This window comes from Crocodylus porosus, unplaced genomic scaffold (assembly GCF_001723895.1).
Source record: "Crocodylus porosus isolate Cpor-Errol unplaced genomic scaffold, CroPor_comp1, whole genome shotgun sequence".
Lineage (NCBI taxonomy): Eukaryota > Metazoa > Chordata > Crocodylia > Crocodylidae > Crocodylus > Crocodylus porosus.
In genome coordinates this window covers 20,754,388-20,772,131 of record NW_017728913.1, presented here as the reverse complement: position 1 = coordinate 20,772,131, position 17,744 = coordinate 20,754,388, and the positions used below count along the sequence as shown (strand labels likewise).

Sequence of the window (17,744 nt, the reverse complement as noted above, 5' to 3'; positions counted from 1 at the left end):
CCTACATTGAACACCTTCAAGAGTAAATTGGATGCTTATCTTGCTGGGATCCTATGACCCCAGCTGACTTCCTGCCCTTCGGGTGGGGGGCTGGACTCTATGATCTTCCAAGGTCCCTTCCAGCCCTAATGTCTAGGAAACCTATGAAATCTATGAAGTTTCTTACCTGATTCAGGGACTTTAAAAAAAACTTCCCTACTGCTGCTGCCATGGCATGGTTTGCCCATCCAGTTGGAGGGGGTGCAGGGGAGGAGTCTGGGAGTGACTGGTATGCCAGGACCAAACTGACACATGGCTCCAGACCCACTGGGAAACGGCTCAGCTCTCTAGCTACTGTTATTCCGTAAGATTTTTTTTTTCCCCACTTCAGGCTGCCTTTCAAGAACAGGGTATTATATACAGTAGTGCACTGTATGCAGGAAAATTTTGTTTTAGAGAAAAATGTATTTTTAGGAATAATAAAACACAGAGGGCGTGTCTACACAAGACGTCTGAATGCACAGTGGACTTTTCTACAGTACATTAGCACATTATGGCAAAAAACATGCCAATACACTAATACACACTAGAATTAGTCTACTGTGCATTAAGCATCACTAAGCATCATTAAGCATCAAAACCATTTGCCTTTACTACTGAGCATTAGCGCAGCTACTGTGCCTTTGTCTAGTACCACACACTCAAGGAACTAAATTTAATGCACAGTAGCAAGGGCACATTAATGAACGTTTAGATGCACCCAGGGGCTGGAAATTTTAATTGGAGCTCAATCCCTTGACTAATGCATCACCAGTTTCATGCCTTACATCCCACTATCAATGACTTGCTCAAACCATAAGGGAATAGATTCAGCTACAGTCAATATCCTTCCCTGCTTTTTTTTTTTTTTTTTTTTAATCTGGCTGAAAGGGCATGAAGTAACCTTTCAAGATTCTGCATTATTACTTGGAAAAGGTCAGGCAATAGATGCACTCTGATTTCAAAACAATAAAACACCCAGCATAACACACAATCACCAAGAGACACAGTATCTTATTTTAAAAAGATGAAAGTTAGAAGTGGAAAACAAAGTCTTGTTATCGCCTTTGACAAATATTAGTATGTAATAAAGAGTTGAAAGGTTTAGAATTTATACTACTACTGAAGTAGATTTCTACAGTATATTCCTTGATGTTCTGACTATTTGCTGCTGTTTCCATTAAAACCAGATAACATGGCTGTCAGTGGTCATTCAAAAGTCAGTAGTGATTTTGGGTGTCCAACCTGAGACAGAACACAGTACTTTTTGAAAGTTGCCTCCCTTGAAGCATTTCTAGTTGTATATATGTAACGAAAAGTCCAGGGACACTAGCTATTTGAAAGTCTTCGTGTGTGTGTGTGTGTGTGTGTGTGTGTGTGTGTGTGTGTGTGTGTGTGTGTGGACAGTGATTATCTTAAGTGTGTGCATACGTATTCACTCACACACACACACACACACACACACACACACACACCCCCTATGATTCTATAGTAAAATTTTGTTTGCAGAATTGTTTTAAAACTATATTTTTTAATTATTTACAGCACATCTCGGCGATATAGCAATCACGTGGGTCTACACATGATCGGCAGCTATGTTGCCAAAGTGGCACCATTACAATGACATAGCAGAGAAATCTAACCATGTTTCACGTGCACAGGCAATAACTACCCATACTGTGCCATGCTTTAGCATTTCCTTTTGGAAGTAGCAAACCTTGTGTAGACGCACCCTATGAGTACTAGACTGAGTTAAAGTATATCACATAGATCATGGATTTTTTTTTTTTTTTTTTGCATTTAACAGAAAACTAGCAGTCACCAACAGTGATTCTTAAACTAATAAGAGTAGTATACTGTACTCTGGGTCATTAGGATTTACAGCCCTTAGCACTCTGCCAAGCTCACGTCAGATACATCCAATTAAGTGACAAGATTCTGATCAGTCAGACAACAGCATTTAGCCATAGGGTCAAGAACACTAAAAAAGTGATACATCAAAGGCATAGATTTGAAATACCTTTGCTGTGACCACATCTCTAGGTGTGCTTGGCTCAAGGCCCAGACATCTCTACAGCATGAGCACTTGTCATCCTCCTCAAACTGAGCCAACAGGCAGACTTTAAAGCTCCTGACCTCTTTAATCTTTATTGCACCAGACAGCAGTTGAAGACGAGCACTATTTATGAAACACTAATTCCATTTAATCAGCCTAGGCGATCAATAATGATGAGCAAAAAGAAACAATTGACAAGAATGAAGTAATCAGAGTATACACTACAGCTATTCCCAGGGAAACAGAGTCACGTAGGGCCCTACAGATTTACTATAAAATGGTCCTTCAATTAATGAGGGGGAAGGGAGAAACAATAAAAATCAAAGCCATGGATTTTTTTAAAATAGCTTAACACCTCAAAATGTGATACATTAAGCACTTTATGGATTGATAAACAGCAACTTACTATAGCATTAACTGTATGTTTTTGTGAATGAAAATGGCGCAGAACTCTGAAAACCCACATTTTTAGTTCTGAGCTACCTAGAGGACAGCAATCCAATTCAAAACAGAAAACTCACAGAAAAGCAATTTTGTTAATCAAGCTTCTGGTAAAAAAAAAGACAGCTCACCCTTTAACAGCCATACTTACTTACTGGTAAAGTGGAAATTGGTTTTGCCCTCATAGAAATGAGGTTAGAAATAGGGTTCTGCCTCTGAGGACTTAATCAGGAACAAAATTGACAGGCAAATTGTTACTGGCTCCCTTTTCTACATTTGACTTTTGACAAAGATCTTGTAGTCACAAACATATTCTTTCCTTTCACATTTCAGTTTAGATTTACACTTACTATTTAGTTCCATTTGCAGTAGCTCTTTTATTTATTCCCAGATTAATGTCTAAAATGACATGTGAATAGACCTGGCAAGTATTTGTAGTAACCAATTTATTTGATTAATTTAAACCTTTCTATCATGCTCACAAATAGACTGGCCATTAATAAACTAAGTTTTCTTTTTCTCTGATAGCAGAATTGTGCTGTGAATACTTTACAAGAACTAAATTCAGCCTACTCATTGTTTAGAAGCTTCTCACAATGAGTATCCATTTGATTACTGAATATTCAAAGTTCACATTTTCAGCTACACATTTAATCACCTTAAAATACTGGGCCAGATTCTACTCTATCCATTAGGCACATAGTGGACTTAGGACTGAACTTTAAGCCTGCATCATGAAAAAATCCCCATTGAAAAGGAGGAGGACCATGTACTTTTTTGCAATAACTCTTCCTCAGGAAGGAAGAGGAAAGAACTGCATGCTAGCACCTACGTCTACTTGTATGTCAAATCTGTGGAATAGAATCGGGCCTTTTGGTCTTAGCATATTTCTTGACTTAATTGTTTATCCTTATAAACTGCTCCTGTTTTAGCCATAAATAATTTGTATTAGAAAAAATATATATATTCAGTCTTCATTAACATTCAAACGATATCAACACAATTTTGCTTCTGAGCTGCAAATAAGAATAAGAACTTCTGAAAAGCAAAAGTAGGAGTATGGAGTATAGATATGACTGAACTGAAATGTAATTCAGAATTCACAGAAAAATTGAGGGAAAATTTTCTCCTGCTCTTCACCTACATACAGCTTCCACCAGTCCAAAAGTAAATAACGAAAGCTTCAATAACAATATATTTTTTTATTTCAGGATCAATTTCAATGTCATTACTAATACCAGAAAATATCCAGGTTTTCATTTGCCATTATTACAGCCTTTTTGAATTACTTGGTCATCTGCTTAAATAGACCATCATTTCCACTTACAAAAAGAAATAAAAACTAGTAAAATAATACCATTAAGCATAAATATATATTAAAGGCTAAATATAACTGTTTCACTCAGTTTTGAATTTTTGCTTGTAATACCTACTAAGCATATATTTATGTTAAACAGCTTTTTGAACATTTGGGGCTCATCCAGATGAGCGCTCATGTGCATTTCCCCAGGGGCAAAAAGCAATGGCAAATAGTTGTGCTTCTGCTACTTGTCCCTAGGGAAAGTCCCTGTACATGTGCTGTGGCATGCAGCATATTACCCTGGGTAAGGGCAGCACCTGAGCTGGTCCCACCAGCCTTACCAGAGGTTCTGGGGGCCTCCCATGGCTGCACTGGTGGCAATCTGAGCACACGGAGCCTGGCAGGTAGTCAAATTGTGGCTCTGGCTGGCCAGGCTCCAGTTCCGGGCAGTGCATGCCATGCCACTTTCATTTTTGCCTTTTTTTTTGATACTCAGAGTTTACTGTATCTAAATATGCCTCCATGTTGCAAATATGCAGCATGGAGAACCTATTCACACGCACCACATGCATTTTGTGGCAACTCAAAAACCTTAGAGGTGTCACAAAGCACACATCCACACTCTTCTGGATGTACCCTTGGAATCTATACAGACCAGAAGCAGGACATGAAAGAGAACTGAGTTCTCTTAACTTCAGCCTCTTTGTCACACATTCATACAGATGAAAATCAACACTGATCGTTATAAATTATATAAATTGTGTCATAAAAAATACTTAAATGTTCTGATGGATAACCAAAAAAATGCCACAAAGTCAAATTAAAAACATGGTGTGATGCCAGAATATTGTGACTGTTCTATTTCAGATTCATCACATACAAGATTGGCTTGATCTTTTTCTCGGTATTACTTTTGTGAGCATGTGACCAAGTGCCATTTGGGGTAGCTGAGCCCTTTTGCAGCTTTCACATACAACACAATATAGTGATTAAGTCTCCAAGCTTCCAGATAAAAAGTTCCATATAACAAATATCAAGATTACAGATAGCATCAAGAAACCATGAGCAACAAGCAGTCTTTTAAAGAATATTACTTATTGCAGTAGGCAGCTAATGGTTGATGCAATATGCGTTGAATCTGTTCACAGATGATAATGTTGTGGGTGTTTAATATGCATTTGAAGTGGACATAAATATTATCGCCAATGGCCAATAACAACGTGTGTTGTTTTAGCAGTAGAAACATAAACCATGCATTGCAAATCAATACCATTTGTTTTACTTCTTGCAGCCAGTGATTACAAATGATCATCATATATCAATTACAGAATTTTAATTCTTCACTGTTTTGCTTTCCAGTTGCAATAACTGAATAAATGATATCCAGGTCTCTTCCTGAGGAGTGGGTTGACTAAATAACATACAAAGAAAAAGAATTATAGTGCTAAATTGAAACTAATAAAGCCTACTGATGAGGAAGGGTGGTATGATCAGTTGAAAATCAAAACCAAAATGATTGTAAAATGAGAAACAAGTAGTAATCAAAGCTTTCAGTTACTCAGACATGAAAAAACAGAAAATATAAATAGAGATTAGGAAATTACAAAACTTTTAACTAAGTTTCTTAGAGTACTAAATAAGAGATGGAAAAGAATATTGATGAATATCGGCAGAGAAGCTGAGGAATCTGGCACACGGTAAATGGCATTAAATAAGATAAACAGTAAGAACAAAAGAAGAAAATGCAAAGAGCCAAAAAAATGCATATAAAAACCATGCACAGTGATGTTGGATACAACCCCTATAAATTTCCTAAAACCAAACAATTTATGTTTAATATATTCTGAATGAACCTACAACTTTTTTTTTTGTACTCTCAGCTCACTGTACAAGGTAAGGTGGAAGCTACTTTAATCCACAACTCCAAATTCATTTGGAAAAAGAGAAGGCCTAGAGAACGATGGGCATGAGAACTGAATAATAAGGTCTAAATTCTGTTTTCTCCTTTTTCTCCTGTTTTCTCAAAACTCTTTGGGACAGGAAATGTCTTTTTGTCCTGTCCTTGTACAGCGTGTATAGTACAATAGAGTTCACCTTATCCATGATTAGGGCTCCCGGCCCTCAATCCAGGATCCCAATTACTATGGCTCCAAACAAAAAATGACACCAGTGTGCTGACAAACTAACACAGCAGGTGCCATGGGAAAGGACTAACGTTGATTTCCTTTTGTCAGTCCCTGTGTGAAAAGTGAACACAGATGGTTTCATGTCACAGTTTTGGCTGTCCTTTCCGTGGAAAAACCTGTGTCAAACAGAAGATGAGAGTGGGTTTGTGCATACCGCTACTTATTTTTCCAGGAAGGCTATCCCCTTATTTATCTGGCAAAGTGACAACTTTCTTTACGTAACTTATGGCTTGAAGTCTGTAAGGATCATTCATTGCAAATTCCTCACACCAATCTCATTTGGAATTTGTTCAGCATGCAGCAGCACTTTTGCTCATTCATTAGAGTAACTGGAAGCACACTGCAGCCTCCCTACACTCTTTACAATTACCTACTAAAAAATGATAGACTAGTTATGAACTGTTAGTGTTGGCTTAGAAATGTTTTAACAGGGCAGGCACTGGTAATATTCCAGCTTCATTCAACAAGTTACTGATGTCTCACAGCACCAGCCTTTTTGGACTCCCATTTAGACTAGCAAATATTTTCCTCCTTTGCTATGGAAGGCTGTGGATTGTAAACCTCATTTCCTACAAAATTGATCTTTGTCCACATTTCACCATTTCTCATATACACCTAAAATATTCATACTCACTCCAAGTGGGGTTTTGTTCTATTCTGGGATGGTATTTTTAATTTTGGCATTCCATTACTCTACAATTAGTTACAATTAGTATGTTAAACTTAGAGCTGGAAGGAACTTCAGGAGGTCATCTGTCCAACCTCATGCTCAAGACAGAATCACCCCTGACTAAACCATCCCAGGCAAGTCTCTCTCTAACTTGCAATTAAAAACTCCTAAGGATGCAGATTCCACAATCTCCATGGGTAGCCTAAGGGAGAACGTTTTTCCTAATATCCAACCTAAATTTCTCTTACTGCAATTTAAGACCATTGTTCCCTCTTCTGTCCTGTGTTTCCCCTGAGACTAGCCTATCAGGCTAGCAGGTAATCAGTGTTATTAAATTCCCCCTCAATCTTCTCTTCTCCAGATGAAAAACTCCCAGTTCTTTCAGCCTTTCCTTGTAGTTATGTCTCAGATCTCTAATTATTTTTGTTGCTTTCTGCAGGAATTTTTGCTGAAATAATTTGACACATCCTTCGTGAAGTGCAGGGCTCAAAACTCAAAAAAAGTACTTCAGGTGAGACCCAGTACCAAAATAACTGATTCTGAATATAGAAGAAACATCACTTCCTTAAATTTGATTAATTTTAGTTAAAATAAGTTTTTCTTACAATATTTCTGGAACTTTGCCATTTCTCTCATGGCTTGAAAAATAAACATTCCAGAGAGTTTTGGAAAGGATATTTTAGGCATGTATGTCATACAAGATGCAACGGAGGATTTCAGTGAGACTACAGTCTTAATCTCATGTCCTCATTCCATCAGCATTAACCACTAGACAGTAGCATTGAATGGTAAGCATAGAAGGTAGGAAGGTAGCAAGCTGTACTCAAAATCCTGAAGAGTAACAACTGTGAAACTACATAGTTTGTCTACATGTTAAAAGGGGAATGTAAATTTCCTCAAAGTCTACCCAAAAAAAAAAAAAAAAAAAATTCAATACAAATCAGTCCTCTAGATGGAGAATGAAGTACATGTGTTAAGTTCACCGACTGATTTCTAAAGTCAAGAACTCTTCATCACAAACTGTGGTAAAATCAAGGACATTTGTGAACAGAAACATTTCTGTTCAGTGACTGATGAAGAGTCCTAATGATTAAGTAATAAAACCATTTTGTTCACTTTATACATCACTGACCTGGAAGAAGGAATGTGCAGAAAGGTCAGTAAGTTTGCTAATTAAACAAAACCAGAGTAAAGGCAGTCAATACAAAGGAAGAGTTAAAATTCATAATAATTAGGGTGGATTAGAAACAGAGGAGAAGTGTCTTATGTAATTCAGCCTGCAGACATGTGACATCAATAGGGTTAAGAATACATGAATAAACTATATGAAATGTTTAAGGTTTATATATCACAAGTACAAGAAAAATCCAAATGCAGCAGTAGAAAAATATTGAATATATGTATCATATCCACACGTTTATTAGATGTATGTATTTTAAACTACAAAAATCCAGAAACACAATGACATCTTAATATTTTATACAAGGCAATTTATTAAAGATCAGACTGAAAAAAGAAAAGGAAGAATACAATTAAAATTCTTCTGGCCATCATGCACACTTTTTTTCAAGAGCCAAAGGAGTAAATTTTTATTTACCAAATAACTAGAGCCAACTCAAACTTGCATGGGACTCAGACTCCACTGAGCCATTTAATACACTGTTTTGCTATAAAGTCAAGTTGAGCAAGAAATGATGCTTATTTAGAGAACTTTCAAAAGTGTTGTTTAATCACTGGCATTCACACCTACTGGGAATAAATGCTCCTTTGCACATGTTCCTACTTACCCACAAGGTCTGTATGTAAACACAATGTAGCTTTCTTCATCACTGCGTTCAATAAATGTAACACACGTGTGTTTTTCCCAGTGTCGCATTGCCTGTTTGAACATTGCTCGCTGGCTGCCTAGAAGAATTGTATGACATGAAATAGACAAGGTTTTTAAATTGACATCCTACTTCTTGGTATCTGACACTGATGCACACTCCCAGAAATGAGTTATTTTGAAAACAAAGAAAACTTTTAACTCTGGTTTTCAAAACTAAATGATACAGGAATTGGTTTTCAAATATTTTGCTTTGTAAACTTATATGCTTCTTTAAACCATATGAAAAAGACTTTTTTATTTTATTTTTTTTAAATCAGACCCGGATTTTACATTCAAAATCACTGAATGAAGAAACAGAGTGTTTGTAAAAGAAGGATATATCAGAAGATACGTGTAAATATTTCCCACATTTAATCTTTTAAAGATTGAAGATTTTAATTTTTTATGCTTGGAATGCAGACTGCGCTTTAATAATCTATATACAGTTTGTGTTATTTATGTGAGGTATGTTCCTTTTTTACCTTAGTGCATATGACAGTAAAGTGTTAGTGAGAGACAATTCAGAGTACCCATCAAAAGGTTATGGATATTTGATAAGGGACTGCACTGTATGAAACGACTCCATTAAAATCAATGGAAGTTCAACACCGACCTCACTGAGATCAGAGTAAAACCCAATGCACTCTTTTAAAACCCCATATTCTGTAGAATCAGTCCAACATAACAAAGACTACCTGGATAACAGATGTGCACAATTCCTTCCCCAACATCTCTCTACAGTGTCTAAACCCTGACCTCAGTGAACTAGATTGTGAGAAGACAGGTCACCATTCACTTTATTAAATCCTTACCCTCTTTGAGGCATTGCCAACAAGATTGCAAATTACAGTCAGTTGTGGTAGCAGGGGCTTTTTGCTTTGTTTTGTCCAATGGGAAGATTTTTAAACTAACAAAGCTTTAGAAACCCATCATATGGTAGTAATTTTTGGCCACTATAATTGGGTTGAATTCAAGTCAGTGCCTCAAGGATGAAAAAATTAACATGGTTCCTGTCTTCCCAATTTGTTTCATTTGCAAAAGCTTGGGGATTTACCTTTCACTATGAAAGGGGTGTGAAATTTCACATTACATGTTTTCATTTGTTTGTTCCACTTTCTTTTTGATCCTGCTTCTTCTAAAACAAAAGGTCATGTTCAGTATGGTGTTGTATAAATATCCATGCTGCAGGTTTGACCTTCAGTTCTCAGTTTTGCGGTGACTTATCTAAATTTCTGTGAGCCTTTCTTATATTTCTTTCCCAAAGCTCTTTTGGTTTTCTTTATTCCCTTCAGGCACAATTAAAAAGAACTTAGTGCATATCCAGTAGACATCATTTTCATTGTACTCTTGGCTTTATATTTATTCTTTTCCTTCTCATTATCCTATTCTTATTATTATTAAAATTTTCCCCTTCCACTATTTTACTGTTTATTTGTTTGCAGTTTTATTGGGTAATATTTATTTTGTACTTCTATTATACTGTATTTTTAAATCTTATTATTTTGAAATCATTCTTCCCTACAACTTTTTATAGTCCATAACTATTGTAAATATCTGCATATACTCTTAAAAGTGTAATATGTTACAGGAAAAATTAATTTGACCCAGTTTGTTGCCTGCAGCTAGGATTCACAGAAATTTTAATTCCTGAATTTAAAAGAATTGACCCTCAAATCACAAACATCAGTTATAACCATATACTACATACCCTACAGCAATTTAAACAGATTTATTTATACTCTGTTATTTGGGCTTTTACAACAAAACACAACAAAAATATCAAACAACAAAAAATGTGCTCTCCCTAAAATACAATAGCCTAAAAAGACTAAAAATCTTACTGATCCAAAGAAGCCTGATCCAGAGCCTCAGAAGGCAACAAAAACCATGCAACTGACTTGTGAGGACTGGGCCAGGGTCTTCGCAAACCTGCTGCATCAACTTCCCATTTTAAATCACATATCTTACCAGTAAAATTTCCACCAATTAGATATGGAATGACACCTCCTGGCCATACTCTCTCTGTCCGTGATGTAGCAGCCCTGGGATATCGGTTTTTCTCATTTTTTCCTGAAAAATTTACATTTGCTCTTGCCTTACTTGTATTATTTTGCTCAAAGCCTGCAACGACATTTAAAATGCTGTGTAAGACCAAAGAGATCACAAAGTAAAACATGTATTTTATGCTTTTATCCATTTTTCTTTATGCACTCTAATAACTGAGTCTAATTTTTACACATGCAATTTGTATTTTCAATGTGATATATAACAATAATTTATGTGTTTAGTTATGGAAAGACTCACCATCCTCAGTATAAGAATTTATACAAGACAGGACCAAAAAAACAAAGAAATACTTTATCACCCTTAATAGACTGCCAATATAATTGGTTCTAGATTATTTTAATTTGGCCAAAACACCTATATCTATGTTAAGCAAAAATAATTTAAAATTTCACTTCCCCAGAATAACTTCAATCTTTTGACATTAAACTCATAGTGTATAATTATATTTTAATATTCTTCAGGTGTTAGATTGCAAGATAAATGTAGACTCCATATAGATATATGTAGTATGTAATCATTATTGAATCGTCTGGTATGGCATGGACATCCTACCCTTATCAGCTGTTTAGGGTTAGAAGCAGGTACACATTTATACAAAACTGAGTGCCAATAACTATTACACAATTATTTTTGTAAAATTAAGGAAGAACCAAATTCTTATATCAAGAATACAGAGGTGCCACCACACGTTTGCAGTCAGTTGCTGTGCTGTGGCAAATCTTACAATAAATGCCATGATGTATGTACGCACGCGTGCGCACATACACACACACACACACTTGTGATTAAAATATATTTTTATATATTTTCCTGAAAATGTGTTGGTTTTCACTGTATTAAAATTAATATACTGCATCAAACAGTGGATAAATTCATTCAGTATTAATATGGATTTCCAAGAAACAGCCTTCTGAATTTATACTAGAAAACATATGACTATTTTTCAAATGTTTTCAACTCAATGTAAGACATAAGTGTTCAAGAGGCAATGGCTTAAGGTCCCCAAAAATCTGCACCATTAGACATTATATGCAAGTTTCCATCAATGAATCAGACATGCAAACAGAGTATAGCAATCGCACTGGAAATGCATCACATTGATATTAGGTGAAATAATAATTATGAGTACTACTGTAATGAACATTCATGAAAAAATTTAAAACAAAGTATTTTATATTCCAAATATAGCCCTCAAAGTGCTTACACAAATATAACTACTCTAACAAAATGCAGATAGGCAAAAAGCTAATCTCTTCATTATTTTTGTTTTAATAATTTATAATAATACTTATATAGAATGGGCTTAAGGTGTTAAAGTACTATCATTATCAATGTTTTAACTTCACATTACATCAGGCAGCCTTCTAACTTAAACAGTGAAAATACCAGAGCCAAATCTTCTTATCTTGTCTATAAGCTGATAAAGGGCACCTCGTTTTTTTGACATCCCACGCTCTCCGAAGCCACCTTAAAAAAGAAGAAGAAATATTATGGAACTTAACAATACAATATGTTAAATACATAGTTAACTTCTTATTGAGAAAGATTAGGAATTACCTTTTTGGAATTGCAATGTATCTTTAAGGAAGTTTAAAATTCTTTAATGGCCCACATACAAATTCTTTAAGTATTCTTGACAATGAAACAAAACCACTTTGTAGATGAAAGATCTTCAGACTTACATTCCAGAATGCAAGCCAACATGTCTTTGTTATTCAGACATGTCATGACAATTACATCATCTAATTATTATTTGAAGCTTTTTTCTTCCTGGTGACCTTGGCATCCTCAGTGTCACATCGATTGACAGCTAGAAGCCCTGCTCTCTCAGAAATTTCCTGAATGCATACCACAATTTTTCCATTTCCAAAGAGGAAGGAGAGAGACTGTTACTACCCCAAGGTCATTACAAAAATTAGAAAAAGAACAGAAAAAAGGAAAAATGGTTGACTTTCTCCCAAAAGATACTGGGTGCTCCAGCTTTCTACTGTATATATGGTTAACGTGAATCTGCTGAATACTTCTTACAAATTAGTTTTGTGAATATAATCACAATCACTTTTAACAGGGTTAGTGAGAAAAAAGAACACCATGATGTGCACTGAATACCTGGAATAGATAAAGTTGTTTCAGATAACTTTATAAAATACCTGTAAGTTCTTTTGTAAGAAGCAAAAATTACTACGAAACATTAGTGTTTTTAAGCTACTGTAATAGGAGAAGAATGGTAGGACTAAAAAGACTGCAGGACCCATAATTATCTGTAGGTGTGAATCCTCCAACATTTCCTCAAAGCCTTTCTCCTCCTAGATTTCTTTTTCAGAATAACAGTATAGTGACATTACTTATTAAGAGCAAATTTACTAAGTGGCAGTTTAAAAAGCAAATTAAAAACTAGACAACTCCATGTAAGGCAAGCAAGAAAGTGTGCCTGCTCAGTGAATAACACTGTGCCTAATTATTTGGATTATACTGTCACATAGCTGCTGGATCCCTTGAGAAAGATTTTCTAAATTTTTTAAAACATTTTAGGGAGATGAGGTAATACTTCAATACATTCCTTCCCAAGAAGTTATTTGGTTAACCACAATATATTTTGTAAAACATACACATATTCTGTATTGCCTATTATCAATGCATTATATCTCATGTTAACATTTATTTTGTAAAATATTACATACACAGTAAAAGAATTCAGATAATTGTGAGAAAAAAAATCTTTAGAAAACAGAATCTACAGAAAACAGGCAAATGTCAAAAGAGACACCGTAAATCAGAGGAAGCCATGGTTTTATCATATTAGGAAGACATACCCCCTTAATTATTTACAAAATATTAAAATAGAAATAAGGAGCAAGTTTTCTACCAGATTGTTATTTTGTGTTAACACACACAATTTATTGCATTCAATGAGCAAAGGGCCTCCTCGAAGACAAGAAATAAATAAAAGGAACATAAACTTTTGGCAGACATGTTAATAAACTAGACATGGTAGCTTTCTTCCTGCTGCTGCTGCTGTTACTTTTACATTATGTGGATGCATTTTGTTTTATAGACAAAATAAAAGATCTGTGCCTCAAAAGGTCAATATCTAATATTGCAAATTCACATAAATAATCCTCATTGAAGTTCCATCATTTGAGTCCAGTTTGCAAAATCATGCCCTACATTTATTATTTGCAATGCAAGAGCCAGATCCTGCAACCAGTATCTTAGTAACTGAACTCCCAAACATATCATTTTCTTCTCATGAAAATCAAATGGTCTTCAGTGGAAATCTACACAGAAGCAACTATACTTAAGGAACGTAACTTGTGAATTCGGTCTGAAATTACGTTTTTTTCCTAATTGTGTCAACTATCTGCATCCACAGTAAAAATGGCAATTTTTTAAACAAAAAGTATAATTTGAGTTTAGATCAGGTGGTGATTTTTTTCCCCCTCTTTAATAATTACTTGTATTTTCTTTTCTTATCTACTGTGCCATGTTGTTTTATAAGTAGATGGTGGAAGAAAAAGGTATAAGCATTGGCTCTAATTTGGCATTGCATATAAATGTATGCTTAAATGTAAGCACTCACTCAAATGCCACTGAAATCAATGGGATTTACCTCTAGGTTTAAGTGTTTTGCTAAACTTGGGTCAAAGTACCAGTCTTTATAGTGTAAGTGCAATCAGAATTTTCAAGGTAAATACCCCAGCTATTAAAAAGGATCACTTCACTTGAGGACCAGTTTAAGTTCCATCGACTTCAGAAGCACTTATTTAAGGACTCTGCAGCCTAGACTGCCTTTCATTATTCTAAGCAGGGTCGGGGGCGTGTTTAAGCTGTGCTGTGCCAGGGAATATGCAAGAAGCAAAGTTTGTTTGGTGATATCTTTTATTGGACCAATATGTAATTAGGAGAGATGTTAGACAAGCTTTCAGGCATAAAATGTCCGTCAGTTTTTGGGAAAGATGCAGGTCTGGCCTAAACTATACACATACACATACACACATACACACATATATACACATACACACATATATACACATACACACATATACATACACATATATATAAACCTTAGGTTGTATTTGCCTCTTTCCAGACCCAGGGATGGAATTTTCCCCTTTCCAGACCCAGGGATGGCATTTTGTACTTGATAACTTTTCTAACATTTGCTACTCAAAAACCACATTGTTCAAAGGTTCAAAGGCTATTTGGTAAGTCAGGCTGATGGAATATCTCTGAGAATTTTCTCACGTGTTAGAAATGCACATATCTCAATATGGGCAAAAAAAAATTAAATGATAAGACATCAAATACAAAAAAAAAAAAAGCTTGAACAATGTAAAGTGCATCTCTGATAACCAACAGAAAGTATTGTCATAACTTTCAAAAAAAGAAATTTAAAAAGAAAAACAAAGCTCTTAAGGCCAAATAAATCACTCATCCACATCGACTTTAATGGGAAACTACTGACCTTGATTTCTTCATTTTGTCAGCAAAACTAGGGCCTGAAGTACTTCAAAGCAAATTAAAAGTATTTGTTTGAGAAAAATTCACTGACAATTAACATTTGAAATCCAATCTTGATCTAGAAAAGATCAAAGATGATCCTGCCTAGAACAAACAGGTAACGTAAAAAGTAGATAAAAGAAAATACTGGGGTAATAGAAAACATTTAAAATTACTAGATCTAATTACAAAGAAAAAAATGAAATGTAATTATAAGAACCAGTAGCAATTAAATGCAAAACTGCCATCTTCATTTGAAATAACCCTTCAGTCATATAATCTGTCAATTCACCCTGCTGTTGCAACATCTATAAGAAAACACGCAACTGAGGTTGGCTAGGTCAACAGGCAAATGGGGCTTACTAGAATGTATTTTATCTGAATAAAAGCAAATGTATATATTTGCTTGTTTTTCTATTTTATACCTTTGCTAAATTACTAGTCTTTTAAGAACTATATCCTACAAGAAGCACATATAGAGGACGGCACCTAACAAAATAGGGAATTTAATTCTGATTGCAGCCTCTGCAACTACTGCAATATCTTTATTACTACCTGTCTAGTAAGTACATAGTTAAACCTACCCCTACCATTGAACACTGAAATTATGAATTTTAGAATGAATGAACTGAAAAAACAGGGCACAAGGAATTTGCCATTAATGAACAGTCTAGCATGCAAGTCATACTGTGAGTTGGTGGACTTAAATGACACAAGTTGTTTTGAGCAAGGGCATAACAGGGTCCAGGCCAGCCATCAAGCAACCTTTACGTGACCCTGAGCAGGAGAAGGGCGGGGCCTGTGATTTTCATGGTATGTCTACATTGCCTCAATTCTATGCCAGGAAGTGCTACCACAAAGTTGTGCCTCTCATCACCCTACTACAAGCACATGCTCAAACTACTCTAAGGCCATTACATTGCCTCATTTTCAGAATTTGTAATGATCTAGAGTGTGGGCAGGGAGTACTTCAGGGCAGCACTCCTTGGTGTAATGCAGAGGTAGAGCAGACATGCCCATTGACTCATAGGGCCAAATTAGAATCAATCTCGTAGGCACCTCAAAAAGACTTTGACAAAATTTAGGCATCTAAGATACAAGACACAGGCCAGATCGACCCCACTGAAACAAGTGCAAATGAGGTAGGTACCTATGATCATCAGGTGTCTTATTTCCACCTAAAAAGATTCCAAGGACAGTAGATATGGACTATAGTGCATGCTCTCAAGGGACTGAGATAGGCCATCTAGGCCACTAACTCCCTCCTAGACTCTGTTGCTTCCTAACATCAGTGTGGGTTGTATCTAAGTTCACCTACATTCCTGATTCCCAAGGCATGGACAGAGCATAGCCGACAACTATTTAATTCTGAAAACAAGTAATGCATTATGAAACCCAGGTGGCAGATGAAAAAGGCAAATGCCCAATAGCCTCGTAGTTAAAGCACTCACCCAGAAAATGGAAGATCTTGGTTATCAGGTCCTCTTGTTCTGAGGAGTCTAAAATCTGCATCCTCAGTTTAGAAGACTGGCCTCACCATAAAACTGTGGGTTAGTTTGACTAAGGGCACCACTCATCACTGGCAAAAGAACAAGAATCACAGGGCCAGAAGGATGCAAGCATGAGGAAAACTGATTTTGCAGCCTAGTGAGGAAGGTGCTCTCCTTAGGGGGGGTATAACTTATATTCCTGTACCTGCTCCTAAAGATATTTTTGCTTTTTAGGTTAATGACCATCTAATATAAAATGCATAAAGGAATATGGTAGTGGGGATCAGAAATCAGTTCATTTGCAGAGAAGCTTTACACATTTGAATTGCTACATAAGATGGGTGAAAACTTGGCCCTATGTGAATAAAAGACACTATTTTTATGTTCTATAAAAAGAACTTTTTTCAGAAGCTGCATAAAGCATAACGCATACATATGTTCCGTCTCTTATTGCACTTAGGAATCAAATTTCTTTGTTGTAGTTAAATGATTTTAAACTGTACTTAGATAATGTTAGATCTTTACATATATTTTACATACTTTCACATAAAAACCATTTTGTGAACAAATATGAAAAGGTTAAAATGAAATTAAAATCAAGTAAAATCAAGTAATAAGAATCATACCTGTGTTATGTCCAAGTCTTTCATTTGAATGCTGCGTAAGGTCAATTGTCCTGTCAATTTGAAAGATTTTTAAGTCTTCATCATCTAAGGCAATATCTCCCCAAAAGACAGCTTTAAACAAAAAAGAGCTGAATTTAATTAAAGAATTTACTTAAACATTAAAACCAATCTGAAGAATATATTGTGACTTCACAACTAATGGAAAAAATATATGCACATAAATGTTTTAAACTATTTATTTAGTAGGTCTGTGTGAAGCAGCTAGTATTTGCTTTGGATTCGGCTGATTTGGGGGACAGTGATTTGATTCAGTGATTCAAATCACTGTCCCAAATCAGTCTGGCTGAATCTGATTCACAGATTCAACCATTGCCGAATTGGCTGAATCTCCTAATTGGACAGGCTCCATCCCCCATCCGCTCTCACAGCCCTGTCACTGGCTGCCCCTCCTGGTTATTTAAGAAACTAAAAAAAAAAAACCTGGCATTCACTGGCTACTGCCAGGCAGGGGGGCAATCGCCAC

The 17,744-nt window shown here is 35.7% G+C and overlaps 1 protein-coding gene across 3 annotated transcripts in view; it reads right to left on the bottom strand.

The window, feature by feature from the left end:
• Positions 1–17,744, bottom strand: part of TLL1 (tolloid like 1) — a 241,614-nt gene that overhangs the window by 116,995 nt on the left and 106,875 nt on the right. For 2 of the 3 annotated variants that reach the window (XM_019534585.1, XM_019534586.1), the window contains exons 2-5: positions 17,222–17,332; positions 11,992–12,072; positions 10,507–10,659; positions 8,459–8,576 (exon numbers count right to left, since the gene is read on the bottom strand). In XM_019534585.1, the coding sequence (XP_019390130.1) occupies positions 8,459–8,576; positions 10,507–10,659; positions 11,992–12,072; positions 17,222–17,332 (463 nt within the window). The remainder of the gene's footprint in view (positions 1–8,458; positions 8,577–10,506; positions 10,660–11,991; positions 12,073–17,221; positions 17,333–17,744) is intronic. The other variant, XM_019534587.1, reaches the window with a different exon arrangement.